Below are 18931 nucleotides of genomic sequence, written 5' to 3' on the forward strand. Positions count from 1 at the left end.
TACCAGCCTAATCTTATGGCACTTAACCCCTCACATTCTTTTCTTTTACCCTAGCTCCTAGCTGTTTAATTTCACCCGTAATTTTATAAAATGATGGCAATTCCATTCTGTCAGTTGCTTAGGTCCAAAACTTTGAAGTCATCCTTGACTCCTCTTCCTCTCACACCTCATAGAAGATGTGTCACCAGATCATGTTGGCTCTGTCTTCAAAATAAGAGAATCCAACCACTTCTTACCACCTCCACAGCCACCATCTTGGTTCAAACCGCTGTCTTCTCTTGCCTAAAGTTTTGCAGTAGCCTCCCCTTGTTTCTTTTCTTGCTCCTCTGCAGTTTATCCTCACAGAGCAGCCATTAAACCCTCCAGTGCTTCTCCTGTCATTCAGAGTAAAAACCGAAGTCCTTGCTGTGACCTCCAGGACCCTGCATGATATAAACCGATCCCCTTGCTGACCTCATCTCCTGGTCCTTTTTCCCTCACTCTGCTCCAGGCACTCTGGCCTGTCTTCACTTCCTTGGATGTGAACATACTAGGCATTCCTGTCTCAAGGCCTTTCCACTTTTCATTTCACCTGCCTGGAACACTCTCCCCCAGATAGCTTCAAGACTTTCTCACTTCCTTCAGGTTTTTGTTCAGATGTAATCTTCTCAGTGAACCTCCTCTCATTTGTCATGTCTCTCCCACTGAAATGTAAGCTTCATGAGAACAGGAATTTTTTTTGTTGTTTTGTTCACTGTGTTAGCTCAGCCCCTGTAACAGTGCCTACCACAAGGTGATGATGCAGTAACTATTGCTAAACGAGTGAATGAAGAATAGTATTTGCTTTATTTGTCCAATGCTCGTTAGAGTCTTTGGTATAAAATAAGTAAATCATCTGTTGAATGAATCAGTTCTTTTACACTAATTTCAAGTGCTCTTTCATCTTCTCTCTTTCACATTTCTGACCTTTACTTTCTTCAAAACTAGTTTTAAATTTTCCACCTGTAGGAAGCTGCCTACAATTAATCCTGTCGCTCAGACTGGAGTGCAGTGGTGTGATCTCGGCTCACTGCAACCTTCATTTCCTGGGTTCAAGTGATCCTCCCACCTCAGCCTCCCAAGTAGCTGGGATTACAGGCATACACTGTCATGCCTGGCTAATTCTTGTATTTTTAGTAGAGACAGGATTTTGCCATGCTACACAAGCTGGTCTCAAACTCCTGGGCTCAAAGGATCCACATGTCTTGGTCCCCCAAAGTGCTGAGATTACAGGCGTGAGTCACCGTGCCCAGGCTGTTTTTCTCCTATTATTTGCCATTAGCTAAACCTTTTTTTGGTTTATTTATATTGTATCCCAAGATTGTATTATGAAAATGTCTAAACATACAGAAAAGTTGAAAGAATCTTAATAGTGGACACCCATACACCCACCACCTACATTCTGCAGTTACTTTTGCTGTACCTGTGTTATTGTATCTTTCCATTTATCCATCTGTTTATCTATTATATCAACCTACTTATTTCCATGAATCTTAAAGTAAGTTTCAGATATCAGTAGACTTCCCCCCAGTGCTTCATCATGCATATGATTAATCAGAGCTCAATATTTGTTTATGATTCCTCTTCTTTTGAGGTAAAAGTTATATATAATGAAATATACACTTTTTTTTTTTTTTTTTTTGAGAAGGAGTCTCACTCTGTCACCCAGGCTGGAGTGCAGTGGCATGATCTCGGCTCACTGCAAGCTCCACCTCTCAGGTTCACGCCATTCTCCTGCCTCAGCCTCCTGAGTAGCTGGGACTACAGGCGCCTACCACCACGCCCGGCTAATTTTTTGTATTTTTAGTAGAGAGGGGATTTCATCGTTTTAGCCAGGAGGGTCTCGATCTCCTGACCCTCGTGATCTGTCCACCTCAGCCTCCCAAAGTGCTGGGATTACAGGCATGAGCCACCGCACCCGGACAGAAATATACAAATCTTAAATGAACTATTCTGAGTTCCATCAAATACATATGTATCTGTACAGTCCAGCCCCTGTCAAGATACAGATCATTGACTCTCCCCTGAAACTTCCCTCCCTCTGCCCTCTCTCTTTTTTGTATTTTTGTATTTGTATTTGCATTCCCTCTCTCTTTTTTCTAGTGAATCACTGTCTTTCCCAGTCCCCTACTTAACCATTGTTTAACCGTAAGTATGCAGTATGAGCTTATTTTAGGTTCTTTCATCCTCAACACTTAGGTGGTTTTCAGTTTTTGGCTATTATGAGTAAAGTTGCTGTGAACATTTTTGTACATGGTATTTTTTTGGGCAAATGTTTTCATATATCTTGGGTAAATAGGAACAGAATTGCTACATCATAGTATAAGTGTATGTTTAGTTTTATAAGTAACTGCCAGACCTTTTTCCGTAGTGTGTAATGTACATTTGATACTCCCGCTCAACAATATATAAGAGTTCTGGTTGCTCCACATCTAAAGTCTCTTAATCTGGAGGTTCTCTCCTTCTTTATTTTTCCTTGCAATTTTTCCTTATTGTATAAGTTAAACTTACTCTGCAGATCTCTGTAAAGTTCCTCACGTTTTGGATTTTGCTGATTGTATTAACGTGTATCTTTCCCCTGTGTTACCTATAAACTGGAGATAAAAACTTAGATGATCATACTGAGTTTTCTTGGCAAGAATACTTCATAGGTGTTACTGATGCTTCCTTTTGTATCACATTTGGAAGCACATTATGTCCAGTTATCTCTTTTTTGTGTGTAATGTTAAAATTGATTAGTACCCCTGGCCACTCTTAGTCTAATCTGCTCTCAGTAATCTTTCTTTTTTTTTTGAGATGGAGTCTCGCTCTGTCACCCAGGCTGGAGTGCTGTGGCTGGATCTCAGCTCACTGCAAGCTCCGCCTTCCGGGTTCACACCATTCTCCTGCCTCAGCCTCCCGGGTAGCTGGGACTACAGGTGCCGCCACCTCACCCGGCTAGTTTTTTGTATTTTTTAGTAGAGACGGGGTTTCACCGTGTTAGCCAGGATGGTCTTGATCTCCTGACCTCGTGATCCGCCCGTCTCGGCCTCCCAAAGTGCTGGGATTACAGGCTTGAGCCACCGCGCCCGGCCTGCCCTCAGTAATCTTTCTGAGGAAGAATTTTAGATTGAGTGACATGCAGTGGTCTCTCTAAGGGTGATTCTGATCAAAGGCCAGAATGACAAGAAAGTGTCAGCTCTGGGAAGACTTCAGGAGCAAACACTTAAAAAACAGAGAATAGCAAGTTCAAAAGTCCCAAAGTAGGAAACAAGCTTGGCATGTTCAGGGAACAGAAAGAAAACCAGCATGACTTGAGCATAGCGAATGCCAAGGAGAATGACATGAGGTAGAAGTGGCTTTAGCCACATAAGGCCCTGTGGGCTACCCTGTGTGGTTTAAATTTTATTTCCAGTGCAGTGGAAAATCTTTTGATGGTTCTAAGTAGGAGACTGTGCCACGATCAGATTTGATTTTTCAAAGATCAGTTGGCTGTGGGAAAGAGGGAGAAAATGTCCATTGTTAATCATGCTTTTCATAGATTATAACTTTAGCCCGAAGCAGTGGATATCTGTTACTTTCTGTGTTACTTTAAATTGATTATGATATTTAAAATGAGATATCACTTATGGAGGAAGGTTAAATGGCCCTTAGAGTAAAGTTATTAATCCAAAGAAAGATGGAAACTTAAGCAATAGATTTCAATAGTTAAGTATTAAATGATAAATGGAAATGGAAATATTCTTTTAAAATGGCTTATTTTTTAAAGAGTACATTTTGGGCTGGTTAATAAATGTGACTTTTTAACATGGAAACAGGTGCTCAAATATTTTCAGTCCCCAGTGTAACCCCCACAGCCAGCCATTTCCATCTCACATACCTATGACCTGCCTTATACTTTCACTGCATTACCATCAACAGTTAAAACTTCAGTGACACTATACAACGTAGCAGAAAAATGTGAGGTGTTTTTTTTTTCCCCCTCTTTAGTCTTGGCAGAGTAAGACATAGTCCTTTTTACTCTACCAGGTGCTTTACTTTGGCCATAATAATTTAGTATGGGTCTGTAGCGTTTGGTCACTTCCCTTACTCGATCATAGGGGAAAAATAGGGGCAGATTGCATGCTGCTGGCATTTTACATTAACTTTTTTTTCCACAAGTTTTTGTTGTTGTTATTGTTGCCCTGGAGGACTTGAATGAGGCTCGTGTGATTTTTTGTTGTTGTTTTGTTAATTGCTTCTTTAAAGTGCATGTAGCCTTAAGACTTACCATAGCCAACCAAGAACTGGTTGCTCCTAATAGATAGTAGGTCGTCCCACCAGTTACACAGACTGGTATTCCACAGGAAGAGCCCAGTAGGTATTCATGTTATAATCTATCCCCATTTCTGAACCCCTAAGCATGCTAGAGTTAACTCACAATTTACTATAGTTGTTGTAGGGGGGACTTTTTGGGAAAATAAACATTGAAAATGTCTTTTAAAATGAGTTTTACGTCCGGGCATGGTCACTAATGCCTGTAATCTTAACAGTTTGGGAGGTCGAAGTGGGAGGATTGCTTGAGCCCAGGAGTTCCAAGACCAGCCTGGGCAACATAGCGAGACCTTGTCTCTATCCCCCTGTGCAAAAAATTAGTCAGGTGTGGTGGTGCACACCTGCCGTCCCAGCTACTTGGGAGACAGAGGCAGGAGTATCACTTGTGCCTGGGAGGTCAGGGCTGCAGTGAGTCATGGTCATGCCACTGCACTCCAGCCTCAGCGATAGAGCAAGACCCTATCTCAAAAAAAAAAAAAAAAAAAAAAAAGAATTTTGTTGGTTTTGGCAGATACCCTGATTTAATTTTGGTTACTTCTTTAAATGTGATGTAGCCCTCAAATAAAGCCTGAGGCACCAAGAACAAGAATTGTGCACATGAGAATGTGAATCATGAAGTGTGGGAAAATTAATGCATACCACTAGAGCATGAAATAAATGAATATGGAAACAACTACCAATCAATCTCTAGGCATTAAATAGGCAACAGGAAGGTCAAAGGAGAATCATTGAGTCCTGGAGCGGTCAAGAGCAATTTAAAAAGGAATGTGTGGCGGGGCACGGTGGCTCACCCCTGTAATCCCAGCACTTTGGGAGGCCAAGGTGGGCGGATCACGAGGTCAAGAGATCAAGACCATCCTGACCAACATGCTGAAACCCTGTCTCTACTGAAAATATAAAAATTAACTGGGCGTGATGGCACGCAACTGTAGTCCCAGCTACTCGGGAGGCTGAGGCAGAAGAATTGTTTGAATCCGGGAGGTGGAGGTTGCAGTGAGCCGACAGCGTGCCACTGCACTCCAGCCTGCCAATAGAGCAAGACTCCGTCTTAAAAAATAAAATTAAATTAAATTAAAATAAAAATAAATGTGACAACTTGAACTAGATCTTATGAAGGATGGAATAGTGTTTAGATAGGAAAGCAAGAAAGATGGACACTTTCGAGAAGTAAGTAAAGGCATAGAAAAGTGAACTTGATGTGTTTGTGGCACTGTGAGGAAACCTCTTGAGCAAAAGGTGACAGATCAATTGGGCAGATGGGTCAGATCACTTAGGCCTTGAAAAGTAGGCAGAGGAGTTGAAATTTAAAACAATAACTGATTATGAAGCAGGGCTGAGAAGTGACATAAGAGGTCTTCCTTAAGAGAAAATACTAACTTATATTTGTGTCATGCTTTGCAGTTGCAGTGTACTTTCTCAGTCTTCTGGTGTTGTATCCTCACAAGGTACTTGTGAAGAAGGCAGGAAAGATGATAGTTTCTCCACTTCACAGCTTAAGAACTTAGCATTAAACTAGTTATGATTTACCCAAGTTCATATAACAACTAAGTATGTAATGGCGCTGAGACTAGAAAAACTGTCTTTTCTGTCGTAATTCAGTTTTTAAAAACCTACTAGGCTTCCTAAAATCAATCTGACAGTGATATGGAGCACGAACTGGCAGTAAGGATTCTGGCTAGGTAGTAAGCAAATTGATAAGAGCCTAGAACAATGACTCTCAACTGGAGGCAGTTTGAACCCCTTTCCCCACCCACCCAGGCAACACTGGGCGATGTCTAGAGACGTTTTTGGTTATCACAGCTGGGAGTCCAGTGCTATTGGCTTTTAATGAGTAGAGGATAGAGATACTGACCTTGCTAAACATCCTGTAGTATATAGGACAGCACCCCACAACAAAGAATTAACCAGAGTGGCAGCAGGAATGGAGAATGTTACAGAGTTGAAATGACTTGTCAGCTTGGTGAAGCACTGCATATGTAAAAGGCAAATCAGGTGGGTAAAGTTGAATGCTAGTCTAAGTCCAAGTAATTGATAGAGAAAAGTTGTAATGGCAGACTAGTGTGGACAGGAGAAAGTATACTGAGTTTGAGGTAGAGTCATGGCCTCAGAATATATTGAGTCCATGTTGTCACATTTTGTATAAATACTAATGGCAGAAGTAATACGTATGATTTAAAAATTTGAATTAACTATAGCCATGTCCTTATCCCCAGTTGCCATCAAAGAACTCAATCTGGATGTGAGGCTCTGAAGGTGAAGGCAAGAAACTATCAACAGCTTGGAGTCCTTTGTAAAAATGTCTGAGTTGGTGGGGAGAGGGTAGTGTTTATAATAGTTGTATCTTTTATAAATATTTAAAGTTTGAAAATCAGTTTCTTGTCACAGTTTTTTTCAAGTTGTGTGTGATGTATTTTTCATGGGTTAACGTCTCTAGGTATGTATATATATTATATATACACACATATATATGTCTGTATATTTATGTATATAAATTTACATATGTATGTATATGTTATATATACACATATATTCACATATGTGTGTGTATATATACACATATATTCACATATGTGTGTGTATATATGTGTATACACACACACATATATAAAAATTAGTAAAAAAGAAAAATCCTGCTCAGGCTCAGCCTATGCATATGAATTTCTTGTTTTGGTACTTCACTTTCCAAATTTCAGTCGGTCTCCTTTGCAACCTTAGCTGCTACCTATCATGATGACTCTTTGGCATTAGAGTCTCAAATCTTTCTTGGTTGCTGAAGGAAAAAATGAAATTATATTCAGTATGTTTAGTTTCACATATTCAGAATTATAGAATCTTGGAGCTGGAGGAGATACTATGCCTCATTGAGTTCAGTGGATCATCTAGTATTTGATTCCTCTTGTGTTAGTCTCTAAAGCTACTGTAAGTTACTACAAACTTGATGAGACAAACAGCAGAAATTTACTCTCACACCGTTCTGGAGGCCAGAAGTCCAAAATCAAAGGTCATCAGGGCCACACTCCTTTCTTTATCCTTTACAGCTTCTGGTGGCTCCAGGCATTGCCTGACTTGTGGCTGCATAACTAAGCTCTGCCTCCGTCGGCACACAACCTCTTTTCTCTTTGTCTCACCTCTGTGTTTCCTTATTATGATACTTACTAGATTGAGGGCCCACCTGACTAATAAAAAATGATCTTAACTCAAGATCCTTAACTATTTTAGATCTTTTCATCAAATAAGGTTACTTAGACAGGTCCCAGGGATTAGAATATGGACGTATCTTTTTGGAGGCCACCGTGTAACCCGCTACATCCACTAAATACATGTCCGTTGTTTGTTTGTGTTTGTCACCCTTCTCTGCTTGGCTGCCTCTAACCAAGATCTTTAGGATTTTGAATAACTTTGTAGTGAAATCAATCTCCTGTAATGCATATACCATTCACTTTAGTTCTCCCTGCTTGCAGCCACGCAGAAAAAAAAAACGAATTATTTTTCTCTCTGAAAGTCCTTCATTTGTTGTCCCTGAGACTGGTATCCTCCAGGACAAACACCTCTGGTTCCTTCAACAGTTTCTCTCAATACTGACTCCTGTTCCTCTAATCATCCTGGGTTTGCTTCTCTAAAGCATTCGGAGGCAATAGAGAGAATACTGAATTTATTATTGAAGACCTAATACTGAGGCCATGTCTCTTCCACTTACTACTTAGGGGACCAAGGCAAATCAATTTATTTTAAATAAAATAATACTGACTGCTTCATTATTTCACTGCATGCTTTTTATAGTCAAATGAGATTGTTATAAACGTTCTCTAGAAACATAACCTTTAAGTAAGGATACAAGTGTTCTTCTGTCTGTTTGTAAAATACTTTCACTCCCAGAACTGAACATAGGTCTCTCAGTACAGTCTAACCTAGTACAAAGTAGTAATCACTATCACGTTCCCCAGCTGAGCTGCTCCTCTTCTGTTACCACAGCCTGGGATCACAGTAGCTTTTTTGGTAGTCATCGCATAATTCTTAACTCATATTGAAATTGTTCTGTACTAAAGAGTTCCAAATCATTTTCACAAATAATCTTTTTTAAAAAAATTCAACAAATGTTTATTGAGTTCTGCTAGTAGCAGTGCTTAGACACTTGACAGAGAGGCAAAGAGGAACAAAATAAAATCGGTTTCTGCCCTCTTGGAGCCTACAGTATCATAAGGGAGACACACATTAACAAGTAATCACACAGTGAGTGTAAATTTACAATCTGAGACAGACTGGAAAAAGAAAGAGTTGCAAACTGACTTAAGCCAATTTGATAGTTCACAATGATACAAGTATCTACAATAGATAAAGGTGGGCTCTGATAATTAAGATTGGAGGTCTGCAGTTCTCCCCACTAACCTCTTCACCAGCTGGTGTTAGTCACAGTGACAGTAAGGCTCAGATGGAATTCTGTCACACATATAATCTTATTTATTGCTTTCTAATTCCTTGATTTTTCTATTTATAGAATGAGCCACAAGGTATCGTTCAGTTAAGGCCATGTGAAGACAGTAGAGTCAGTGAATTTTCAATGTGGAAATTTAATTTAATTTGAAAATAATATTAGCCATTTTAATTGAATATAATAATAAATTGCATTGAATCTTCATAGGAAATACATGGCTCATCCTTCAGTTATTTAATGTAATACTCCTTTAATTAGTCCTCTTTGTGATGTTATAGACCTACTTCTGGTTGTACTTTAATGGCCACATTCTTATCTAAAGATTCTATAGCTTGCTAACGTAATTCTCCAATATAAGATTTGTATCTTATGTTCTGATAATAGGTTTTGCCCTTTAAAATGGGTGTTTTTCAAGATTGATAGATCTATAAAGCCATGTACTTTTGCAAAGTAAGATAAATGCATGATAGTTATAAGCTATTTTACTATTCAACTTCAAGTGACCTAGGAATTTGAAAGCAATATAAAATGTAAATTCTGTCTTAATATTTGATCTGTCTTTGCATTGCCTTATTTGAACCATACCTTGTGGCTTTTTGTATAAATAAGTCCCACTGAAGTCATAATAAAGTCAAATGTTGTGAAATCAATTTTTTAGGAATGTTGAAGCTTGGTTTTCAATGTGTGCTGACCTCAATTTACTCTTCTAACATACGAAACAGTTTCTAGATATATACCTTGAAAATGGAGATAGCTATGGGTTTGGAGAGCTGTTCAGATAGTCTACATCTCAAGCTTATAGAATAACGGCTAGACAGCACAGAGGTTTAGGACTGTAGTAGATTTTCTCTAAAGTGCCTCTGTTGGGTATTTGCAAATAAGTTGTTTCTTTGCAGGCTACCCCATCTGAATTTGAGTGATTCCCAGACATCTTGCAAAAACCTGGTGTTGCACTTTGCTTATCATGAATTTGCTATGCTGTCATTTTTATGCATCTCAATTTGAGGCCAAACCACATGTCCTAGTTTATTTTTTACTGTTTCAATTATATATAAAGCTCTGTCTTCTTGATGGGTGTGTGAAGCATTTAGTGTTCCTTTAGTAGAGAATAAATACAGTTCATGACCTTGCTCACTGCCCAGCGCCTATAATTTTATAGTGTAACAAATTTACCTTTGGATACTATATAGCCAGCAACTCCTGAGAATTTAATATAAAGCCCTTAAATTCTATTTCCTTTATTTTATTTCCTCTAGAAAATAATATCCTTTAGGCTTTATGGAATATATCTTTTCCTCAGACAATTAAAAGACAATTGAAATTAAGACTAGTAATTGTCACTTGCCATTCATTTCAATAAGATTATTTTATTCTTGAGAATAATTGTATATCGCAGAAGGAAGGTGAAGTTTTCTTCTTGACCCTAAATAGTTATTGATCTGTTTGTAAAGAAATCTGTATCAGATGCTGAAACTTTTGCTTGATCTTGAGAATCAGAAAACAATGACTAGACTATAGGTGTGCTCTAACCTTCTTCATTTGCAAGTATAAAGAAGGGGAATAGGCCGGGCGCGGTGGCTCAAGCCTGTAATCTCAGCACTTTGGGAGGCCGAGACGGGCGGATCACGAGGTCAGGAGATCGAGACCATCCTGGCTAACACGGTGAAACCCCGTCTCTACTAAAAAATACAAAAAAAACTAGCCGGGGCCGGGCGCGGTGGCTCAAGCCTGTAATCCCAGCACTTTGGGAGGCCGAGACGGGTGGATCGCGAGGTCAGGAGATCGAGACCAACCTAGCTAACACGGCGAAACCCCGTCTCTACTAAAAAAAATACAAAAAACTAGCCGGGCGAGTTGGCGGGCGCCTGTAGTCCCAGCTACTTGGGAGGCTGAGGCAGGAGAATGGCGTAAACCCGGGAGGCGGAGCTTGCAGTGAGCTGAGATCCGGCCACTGCACTCCAGCCTGGGCGACAGAGCGAGACTCCGTCTCAAAAAAAAAAAAAAAAAAAAAAAAAACTAGCCGGGCGAGGTGGCGGGCGCCTGTAGTCCCAGCTACTCGGGAGGCTGAGGCAGGAGAATGGCGGGAACCCGGAAGGCGGAGCTTGCAGTGAGCTGAGATCCGGCCACTGTACTCCAGCCTGGGCGACAGAGCGAGACTCCGTCTCAAAAAAAAAAAGAAGGGGAATAGTGAGGGGAGTTACTTTCTAAAATAACTCATTATCTTTATGAAGATCCAGATCGCATGCCTTTGTTGCTCCAGTGAAGCAGGTTAAAATGGAAAGTCCTGTATGAGAGCCTTGTGGCATGAGCACATTGCCTTAGAGAAGTCGCATCCAAATAGCCATCCCTGTAAATATGAGTGAATATTTTAATAAATTTTGGCTCATATTGGCACTGTTGATTTCACTGGTCACCTTAAAAGAAACAGAAATCTTGCTGGGCGCGGTGGCTCACGCCTGTAATCCCAGCACTTTGGGAGGCCGAGATGGGCGGATCACAAGGTCAGGAGATCGAGACCATCCTGGCTAACACGGTGAAACCCCATCTCTACTAAAAATACAAAAAATTAGCCAGGCATGGTAGCGGGCTCCTGTAGTCCCAGCTACTCGGGAGGCTGAGGCAGGAGAATGGCGTGAACCCGGGAGGCGGAGCTTGCAGTGAGCTGAGATCCGGCCACTGCACTCCAGCCTGAGTGACAGAGCCAGCCTGGGTGACAGAGCAAAGACTCCATCTCCAAAAAAAAAAGGAAAGAAACAGAAATCTTATATATTGCTTCTAAGTCGGATTTTTTTTTTTTTTTCCTTCCTAATCTTCCTCTCCCATTTAGTAGAAGTTGAGATGTCAGGTCCAAGATATTAGAGGGAAAAATTTCTGGGATCTTAATCTTAGCTAAGGTGGCAAGTTTATGATATGTAAATAGGAACCAGTGGCCTCAACTCCTTGGAGTGGATTGGTCACTTTCTTAAACATTAGTTCCTTGTTCTGTGACCTATTCACTTTTTCTTTCGAAAGAAAGCAGCTGTTATTCTGACTTAATTAATATTATGAAGATGTCAGTAGATTGCAGTGACTATAACTAGGTGACTTAGTCCAGTTCAGATGTTTATACAGTATCTAAGAAATTTTAGCCTCTGTCGACAACTTGGAGGCTGTATTTACTCAGCTTTGGAAAATATCTGATCCTTCTTTACCTTTCTTAGGTTTCCACTGTATCCAAAAGGAGGGGAGAAGTTACAATTTGATTATGGTGTCTATCTTCTGAACAAAAATATAGCACAGGTAAGTCTCTGTTCTTCACTTATCTCCTACTTCCATGCATAGCCTGTTTCCTTAGATTGCTAGCCCTTTTTCTTTATAAACATGCACTGCAGTTGACCCTTTTATTTAACCAGTTACATTAGTAATACACAGTTCTTCTTTTGACCACAGTCTTTTTCTGTGCCCTTAAAATGACTACAGAGAAGCAATGAATACAAATTGGAATCCTCTTGCTAAACTCAGAATCTCTTTCTGTGTTTTTACTTGCTGGTAGACTACACTTCGATGTGTGGGTTTCATTATCTCTTGCCTCTGCAGCTTGACCAATCGTAATTTTCTTTTCTTAGGCTATTTCTAGGGACTCAGTTTGCATTGTTGTTTCTGGAGTAAAAGTTCGTTCCTATGCAAGTACTTCATGGTATCCTCACTTTTTTATTCCGGCCCCAAAGGAAAAGACCAAGCACATGGCCCTTCCAGTCTGTCTTGGATGTTTGTGGCACTCTCAACATCACATCAGTTAGGATCCCACTTAAATAATGTCTTTCCGTATGTCATAGTAAGACTATCAGATGCCTAGGTTTGTATTTTCCTGAAAGAAATATGTGCATTTCTTTAGCACTTCTGGCCCTACTTCAAGATGTAGGCATTCCATAAGTTTTCTAATTATAAAGGAAGACTAACTTCCTTTGTTTTTGATTTGTTTTTGTTTTTGTTTTTGAGTCGGAGTCTTGCTCTGTCACCCAGCTGGAGTACAGTGGCATGATCTTGACTCACTGCAACCTCTGCCTCCCAGGTTCAAGCGATTCTTCTGCCTCAGCCTCCCAAGTAGCTGGGATTACAGGTGCGTGCCACCACGCCTGGCTAATTTTTTGTATTTTTAGTAGAGATGGGGTTTCACCATGTTGGCCAGGCTGGTCTCGATATCCTGACCTCGTGATCTGCCCAACCCAGCCTCCCAAAGTGCTGGGATTACAGGCGTGAGCCATCGAGCCTGGCCTGTTTATTTTTATAAATAGCAAGTGTTTTGTTTTGTTTTCATTGGACATCCTTCCAATTGGAATATCACATGGATGAGTGTCCACAATTTGGCTGTTAAAGACATTATGAGCTATATCCTCAGACCTTTGGTTTAACAGAAGTAATAAGATTTGCGATGCTTTTGTTTTTATGAGCCTGTGTTTATCCACATGAATCTAAAGACTTGCTGAATATTCCCTTATTCATTTCTGATCAGTCTAGAATTATTCCTCTATATAGTATCATCTGCCACTCTTCCCTTCAACCAACCTCAGTTTAATGGTGGGGATTGTTTTAATTTGTTTTTTATTAAGATTGTTGTCCTTTTCTGAAATTGGGTCAGATTTCTAGATTGCATTCCTCAATTTATCGTTTGCTTCACCCTTCACACTCATTGTCCTCTCAACCATACTACTTTTACTGTTACTTCCACTCCAGCTCCAGGAAAGCAGCCCTCTGACAGTCTCTGGTCCATGACTCACCTTTCCATGTGCCATTCTTCCCACAACTGATACTTGCCCACTCTCCATTTTTGGCAGACAGGTATTTCAGTCAAAGAATCAGGGCTTTCATTCCAAGGCTGCCTAGCTCCCACTCTGCTGATCACAGTTCTATCATACCATGGAAAAGGCAGTGCTTAAACAGAACTGGTCAAAAGTGCTCAGACTGAGGCCAGGTGTGGTGGCTCATGCCTGTAATGCCAGTACTTTGGGAGGCCGAGGTGGGTGGATCGCCTGTGGCCAGGAGATAGAGACCAGCCTGGGCAACATGACAAAACCCCATCTTTACTAAAAAATACAAAAATTAGCCAGGTGTGGTGACATGCACCTGTAATCCCAGCTACTCAGGAGGCTGAGGCATGAGAATCTCTTAAACCCGGGAGGCAGAAGTTGCAGTGAGCTGAGATCGTGCCATTGCACTTCCAGCCTGGGTGACAGAGCAAGACTCTCTCTCAAAAAAAAAAAAACAAAAACAAAAACAAAAAAACAAAGTGCACAGACTAAGACTGCACTAAGGAAGAAGTAAATTGGAGAGCCCCTCCAGCGATGTCAGCCGTGGTGGAAAGAGCACGTAGATACTACAGGATCCAGAGTTTGAGAGTAAAATTGGCATCATTTAGTAGAACTAAGCTCTGATTTGAGTTCAGAACGTCTCTTCTTGCCCTGTTTTCTCTGTCTTGCTCTAGGCACATAGGTCCTAAGGTCAGAAGGCTGTTGGAAGCTTCCTGGTGAAACTTAATCCTGCTGAAATGCCTGTATTTCCTCATATATCCCAACTTCAAACATACACACAATATGCACATGTGTATAGATGTACACACATATGCACAAACACACTTCTTTCTTCTCAAGGGCCCCAAAGGATGGTATGACAAAGGATGATATAAAGTGTTGCTAAGAATACCACAGCTTGCTTTGAGAGCAAGACCAAGATGGAGGCGATGTGCAGGGGAAAACTTAGCAAAGTCAGCCCTCCTCATCAGACTCGCAACTCTCGGACCTGTTTGGTCCCCACTTCCCAAGAGGCCTCTGAGTTTATTATTAACCAAACCAAGGCCACAAGTATGCTGACCTAGTTTTACTCATCTAAGAAATGGATTGCTTGTAGTAATTGTGTATCCTCTCCAACTTTATATAACATTGAGAGAGTTTTATACTCCAACTTTACATAAAATTATATAAAATTTCTCTTTGAAAATTGAGAGAGAGGGAACAATCAATAATTTAACTACTCTGAATCCATAGGGAGCAAGTATCTTCCTGTGTGGGTTTTCTTTTTTAATCACACTAGAGGCAGTTTTAAAAGGAAGGGACAGTAAACTTCTTAAAAACTGGCTTTTTTATATTTCAAAATGTATTCTGGAAGCTCTTTAAGCAGTTAGAAACTTTTAGAACAATTGTGACCTTTCAGGTTTTTTTTTTTTTGTCTCAGCTCTGTCTGTTCTGTCTCTCGCTGTTTCTCGGGGAAGCTTTCATTTTCTTTGACCTTACTGCCATCACTGTTTCACATTTTGATTTGTAACAAATGAAAGAACCATTAATTGTTATGGCTCCTAACCAAGCATTATAGCAATCAGATATTTCCAGCTTTTGAAGGTTTGTTTTTATAGACATGTAGACTAATACATGTTGTCAAAGGGGAGTTTGTCTTCTCAGCCAGTCTCATATGTACCCCATCTCTCAAGATGTGAACAAATCATACTATTAAAATGGCCTCACCTCAGTAATTTATAAGCCACATTAGTGGAGGTGGATGAAAGCATTGGCATGTGTTAAAGTGCCAGAGAAAAAGGAGTGAAGTCATTTAATACTGCATCCATAATTTGGTTGAGGATTTGAATAGTCAATAGGACCTTTCATCACAACCAGAAGTCGTAGTAAAATCACTTTTTTGGTAGAGGAAATGACAGAATTTAGTAGTATTTGTTACTTCAGTATTTGGGATCAGTCCAGCCCAAGTTTTGAAAGCACAAGCTTAGAGAGACAGGCCTTCAAGTAGAAATCCTCAAGTGTTGTTTGAAGAGCTGAGAGCACTGGTAAGGCCTGCTTGCCCTCTTCATGTCACTGCTGTCTGAAGGTGTGTGTGTGTGTGCTGGATTAAGTACTAAGAGTGAGTGAAGTGAAATGCCTCGTTTTCAGCACCATTTATTAATATTTGTCAAATGCCAGCCTCTTCAGTTGGAAATAGCCTTCCTTGTTGGCTACCATGTAATGCTGTAGGAATGGGCCTGTCAAAATGCAGGTGCAGTATAATTGACATTGACTTTAAAAACCAGATCCTGCCATAATTTCAGTTAGTTCATGAGTACATTATATTAGAATTTGTGTAGAGAACAGAAATTTGCTTTTAATTCTCAGAGCATAAAAATTACATGTAAAACGAAAATTGTAATACTTTTATCTTACATTTGTGGAGAGCCTTATAGTTTGTAAAGTACATGCCTTATAGTTTGTAAAGTACATTCACATGATCCCTATCATCACCCTGCAAAGTAAAAAGGGCAGATACTATTAAATGGATTTGAGGACAGCTTGGCTTTTGACATTTGTCCCTCCAGTGTCATATCACATGATTTGATAGGTGTGGCAGAGATCCCCTTACTTCTGTATACTTCACTGTTCTGTATATTTCCATCCTAAAAGTGCACCAAATCAAAGAAGACGACATTCTCAGATAGAAAAGGAAGCAAATGTTTTTTGAGAATGGAGACAAAAACTATTTTGCACATCATATTTCCATTAGCAAGCAAAATGCCAGAAACACTATAAGTTCTACAGAAATTAATAATGAATGGTGATATAGCACCATCACACAAGAAACTAAGACCTAGAAAAGTTAAGTGACTTTAATGAATTTTAAAAATTGTGATACACACACACATGCACACACACAGAAATGGAATATTATTCAGCCTCTGAAAAGGACATACTGCCATTTGTAACAACACAGATGAACCTGGAGGACATTATGCTAAGTGAAATAAGCCAGACAGCGAAAGACAAAGACTATGTGATCTCAATCGTACGCAGAATCTTAAATGTAAAAGTTGAATAAGTAGTAACAGAGAGTAGGATGGTGATTCAGTGGGAGGGAGGGAAGGAAATAGGAAGAAGCAGGCTAAAGGGTATGCAAATTTGCAGTTATATAGGCTGCATAAGTCTGGAGATGTAATATACAGAATGAGGATTATAGTAATAGTGTATCATGTACTGAAAATTTGTCAAGAGAGTAGATTTCTGCAGTTTTTATCACACACACCCATGAATATGTTAATTTGTTTGACTGCTGTAATCATTTCACTATGTATATGTATATCAGAACATCATATATACCTTAAAACATGTTGTACCCCTTAGATACAATATAAAATTTTTTAAAGTTAGGTGACTTGCTTAAAATTCATTAGTTTATTCAACAGTATTTGTTGAGCACTTACTGTGTGCTGTGTACACTGAGTTAGGTTGCAGTGGGTAGAGCAATGAATAAGATATACAAGATCCCTGATCCCTGCCTCGTTAATATACTAGACACAAAAGAACAAATATTGTAGCATTCCGTTTATATAAGTATCTCCAAAAAGCAAACTCATGGAGTCAGAAAGCTACATTACAGGGCTGGGGGAATAGGAGAGCTATTGCTTAATGATTACAAAGTTTCTGTTGGGATGATGAAAAAGTTTTGGAAACAGATAGTGACAACAGTTATATAACATTGTGTATGTAATTAATGCCACTGAATTTTACACTTAAAAATGGTTTAAATGGCAAATTTGAATTGTACACTTTAAATGGGTGAGTTGTATGTTATGTGAATCATATCTCAATAAAGCTGTTTTAATAAAAGAAAAAGAAAGATCCCTGCCTCGTGAAGCTTGTAACCTGATGGGAAGAGACATACAATAAACAGAGAAAGTCATTTTAGATTGCGATAAGTGCTGTCATGGAAATTAATTAGGTGATATAATAGAAAATAACTGGAAAAGGACCTACTTTAGATTAAATTGTCAAATAAGCCTTATTGAGGAAGTGACTGTTGAGCTTAGACATGAATGATGACAAGGAACCAGCCAGGCAACCAGCTAGGGAACAGAAAGTTCCTGAAGGTGATGGGAATAGCAAGGGCAAAGGCCCTGAGGTAGGAAAGAGCTATGCTGAGGTAACAGATGGAGGGCTGATGTTGTGGCAGGAGTGTAGTAATTGAGGGGCAGAGGTAGCCAGGGAGCATAGCATATAAAACCTCAGAGACCACAGCAGAGTTTCCTAAATTATTTTAAATACAAAGGGAAACCATTGAGTGAATGATGTAAGCAGGAAAGTGGCATGATTTGATTTGTTTTTTCCCAAAGATCATTCTAGCTACTACTTTTTTTGGCCCCACCCACCCACCTCCACATTCTAGCTACTTTAATGGATTGCAGGGAACTAGAGTTGAGGCAGAGTTACCAGTTAGAAGGCACTTCAGAAGACCAGATTAGGGGTGATGGTGGTTTGGATCGGGATGGTAGGGGTAGAGATGGAGAGAAGTGAGCAGATTTGAAATATATTATGGGACATGAACTAGTGGACTGAATGTGGGAGATGAGGAAAAAAGGAATGTCAAGAATGACTCCTAGGTTTTGTGTATGAGCAACTCCTTGGATGATAATGCCATTTATTGAGATGGGGAAGGATCCAGGAGGTGGGAGCAGGGCAACCAAAAGATCTTCTTTGCAAATGTTAAGTTTGAGTTACCTATTAGAAATCCAAGTAGACAACAGGATATATAAGTCTGGAGCTCAGGATTGGAGGTCAGTACAAGGTATAGAAATTTGGGACTCATCAACATAAAGATGGTATTTAAATCCAGGGAACTAGATGAGATTACCCAGGGAGAGAACGCAGAGTTGAGAAGAGAGGGAAACAGATACAGACACACACCTACAGTGGGATTTAGCCCTGGGAAATTACATTTAGAAGTTAAGTAGCAGAGGAAGAACCAGCAAAAACTGAGAGGAATGAACAGTGAGGTAGGGAGAAAATGAAGAGAGAGTAGGATTTGGAAACTAAGAGGAGTAAATTTCTGAACAGAAGAAGTCATCAGTATGTCGAGTTATGGGTTTATCACTGGAGATGACTGTGGGATTAAGGGAAGTTTCTTTTTGTTTTTGTTCTTTTAATCGGTTTGTTTTGTGGGAATCTGGAATGGTTTGTTTGCTTTGTTTCTGAAGATAGCAGGTATCAAGGCATATTTATGCTGATGAGAGTGAGCCTTTGCTCTTGCCACTTATCCCAAATTGCCTTTTTCAGATGTGTGAAGGATGGTGGGAAGAGAACAGGGAAAAAGTCCAGCTCATTATTTATCTTATAAAAGGAAGACTTTTGATAGGTATGATGTAAATGTGTAGTTCTCACCACAACTCCCACCATAGTATGA

General features: G+C 39.8%; 1 protein-coding gene across 3 annotated transcripts in view; it reads left to right on the forward strand.

Moving 5' to 3' along the window:
* UVRAG (UV radiation resistance associated) overlaps positions 1 to 18931 on the forward strand; it is a 340923-nt gene that overhangs the window by 252141 nt on the left and 69851 nt on the right. For all 3 annotated transcript variants that reach the window (XM_033206742.1, XM_033206745.1, XM_033206746.1), the window contains one exon: positions 11944 to 12022. In XM_033206742.1, the coding sequence (XP_033062633.1) occupies positions 11944 to 12022 (79 nt within the window). The remainder of the gene's footprint in view (positions 1 to 11943; positions 12023 to 18931) is intronic.

Source organism: Trachypithecus francoisi, unplaced genomic scaffold (genome assembly GCF_009764315.1).
Source record: "Trachypithecus francoisi isolate TF-2019V2 unplaced genomic scaffold, Tfra_2.0 Lachesis_group8, whole genome shotgun sequence".
Taxonomy (NCBI): Eukaryota; Metazoa; Chordata; class Mammalia; order Primates; family Cercopithecidae; genus Trachypithecus; species Trachypithecus francoisi.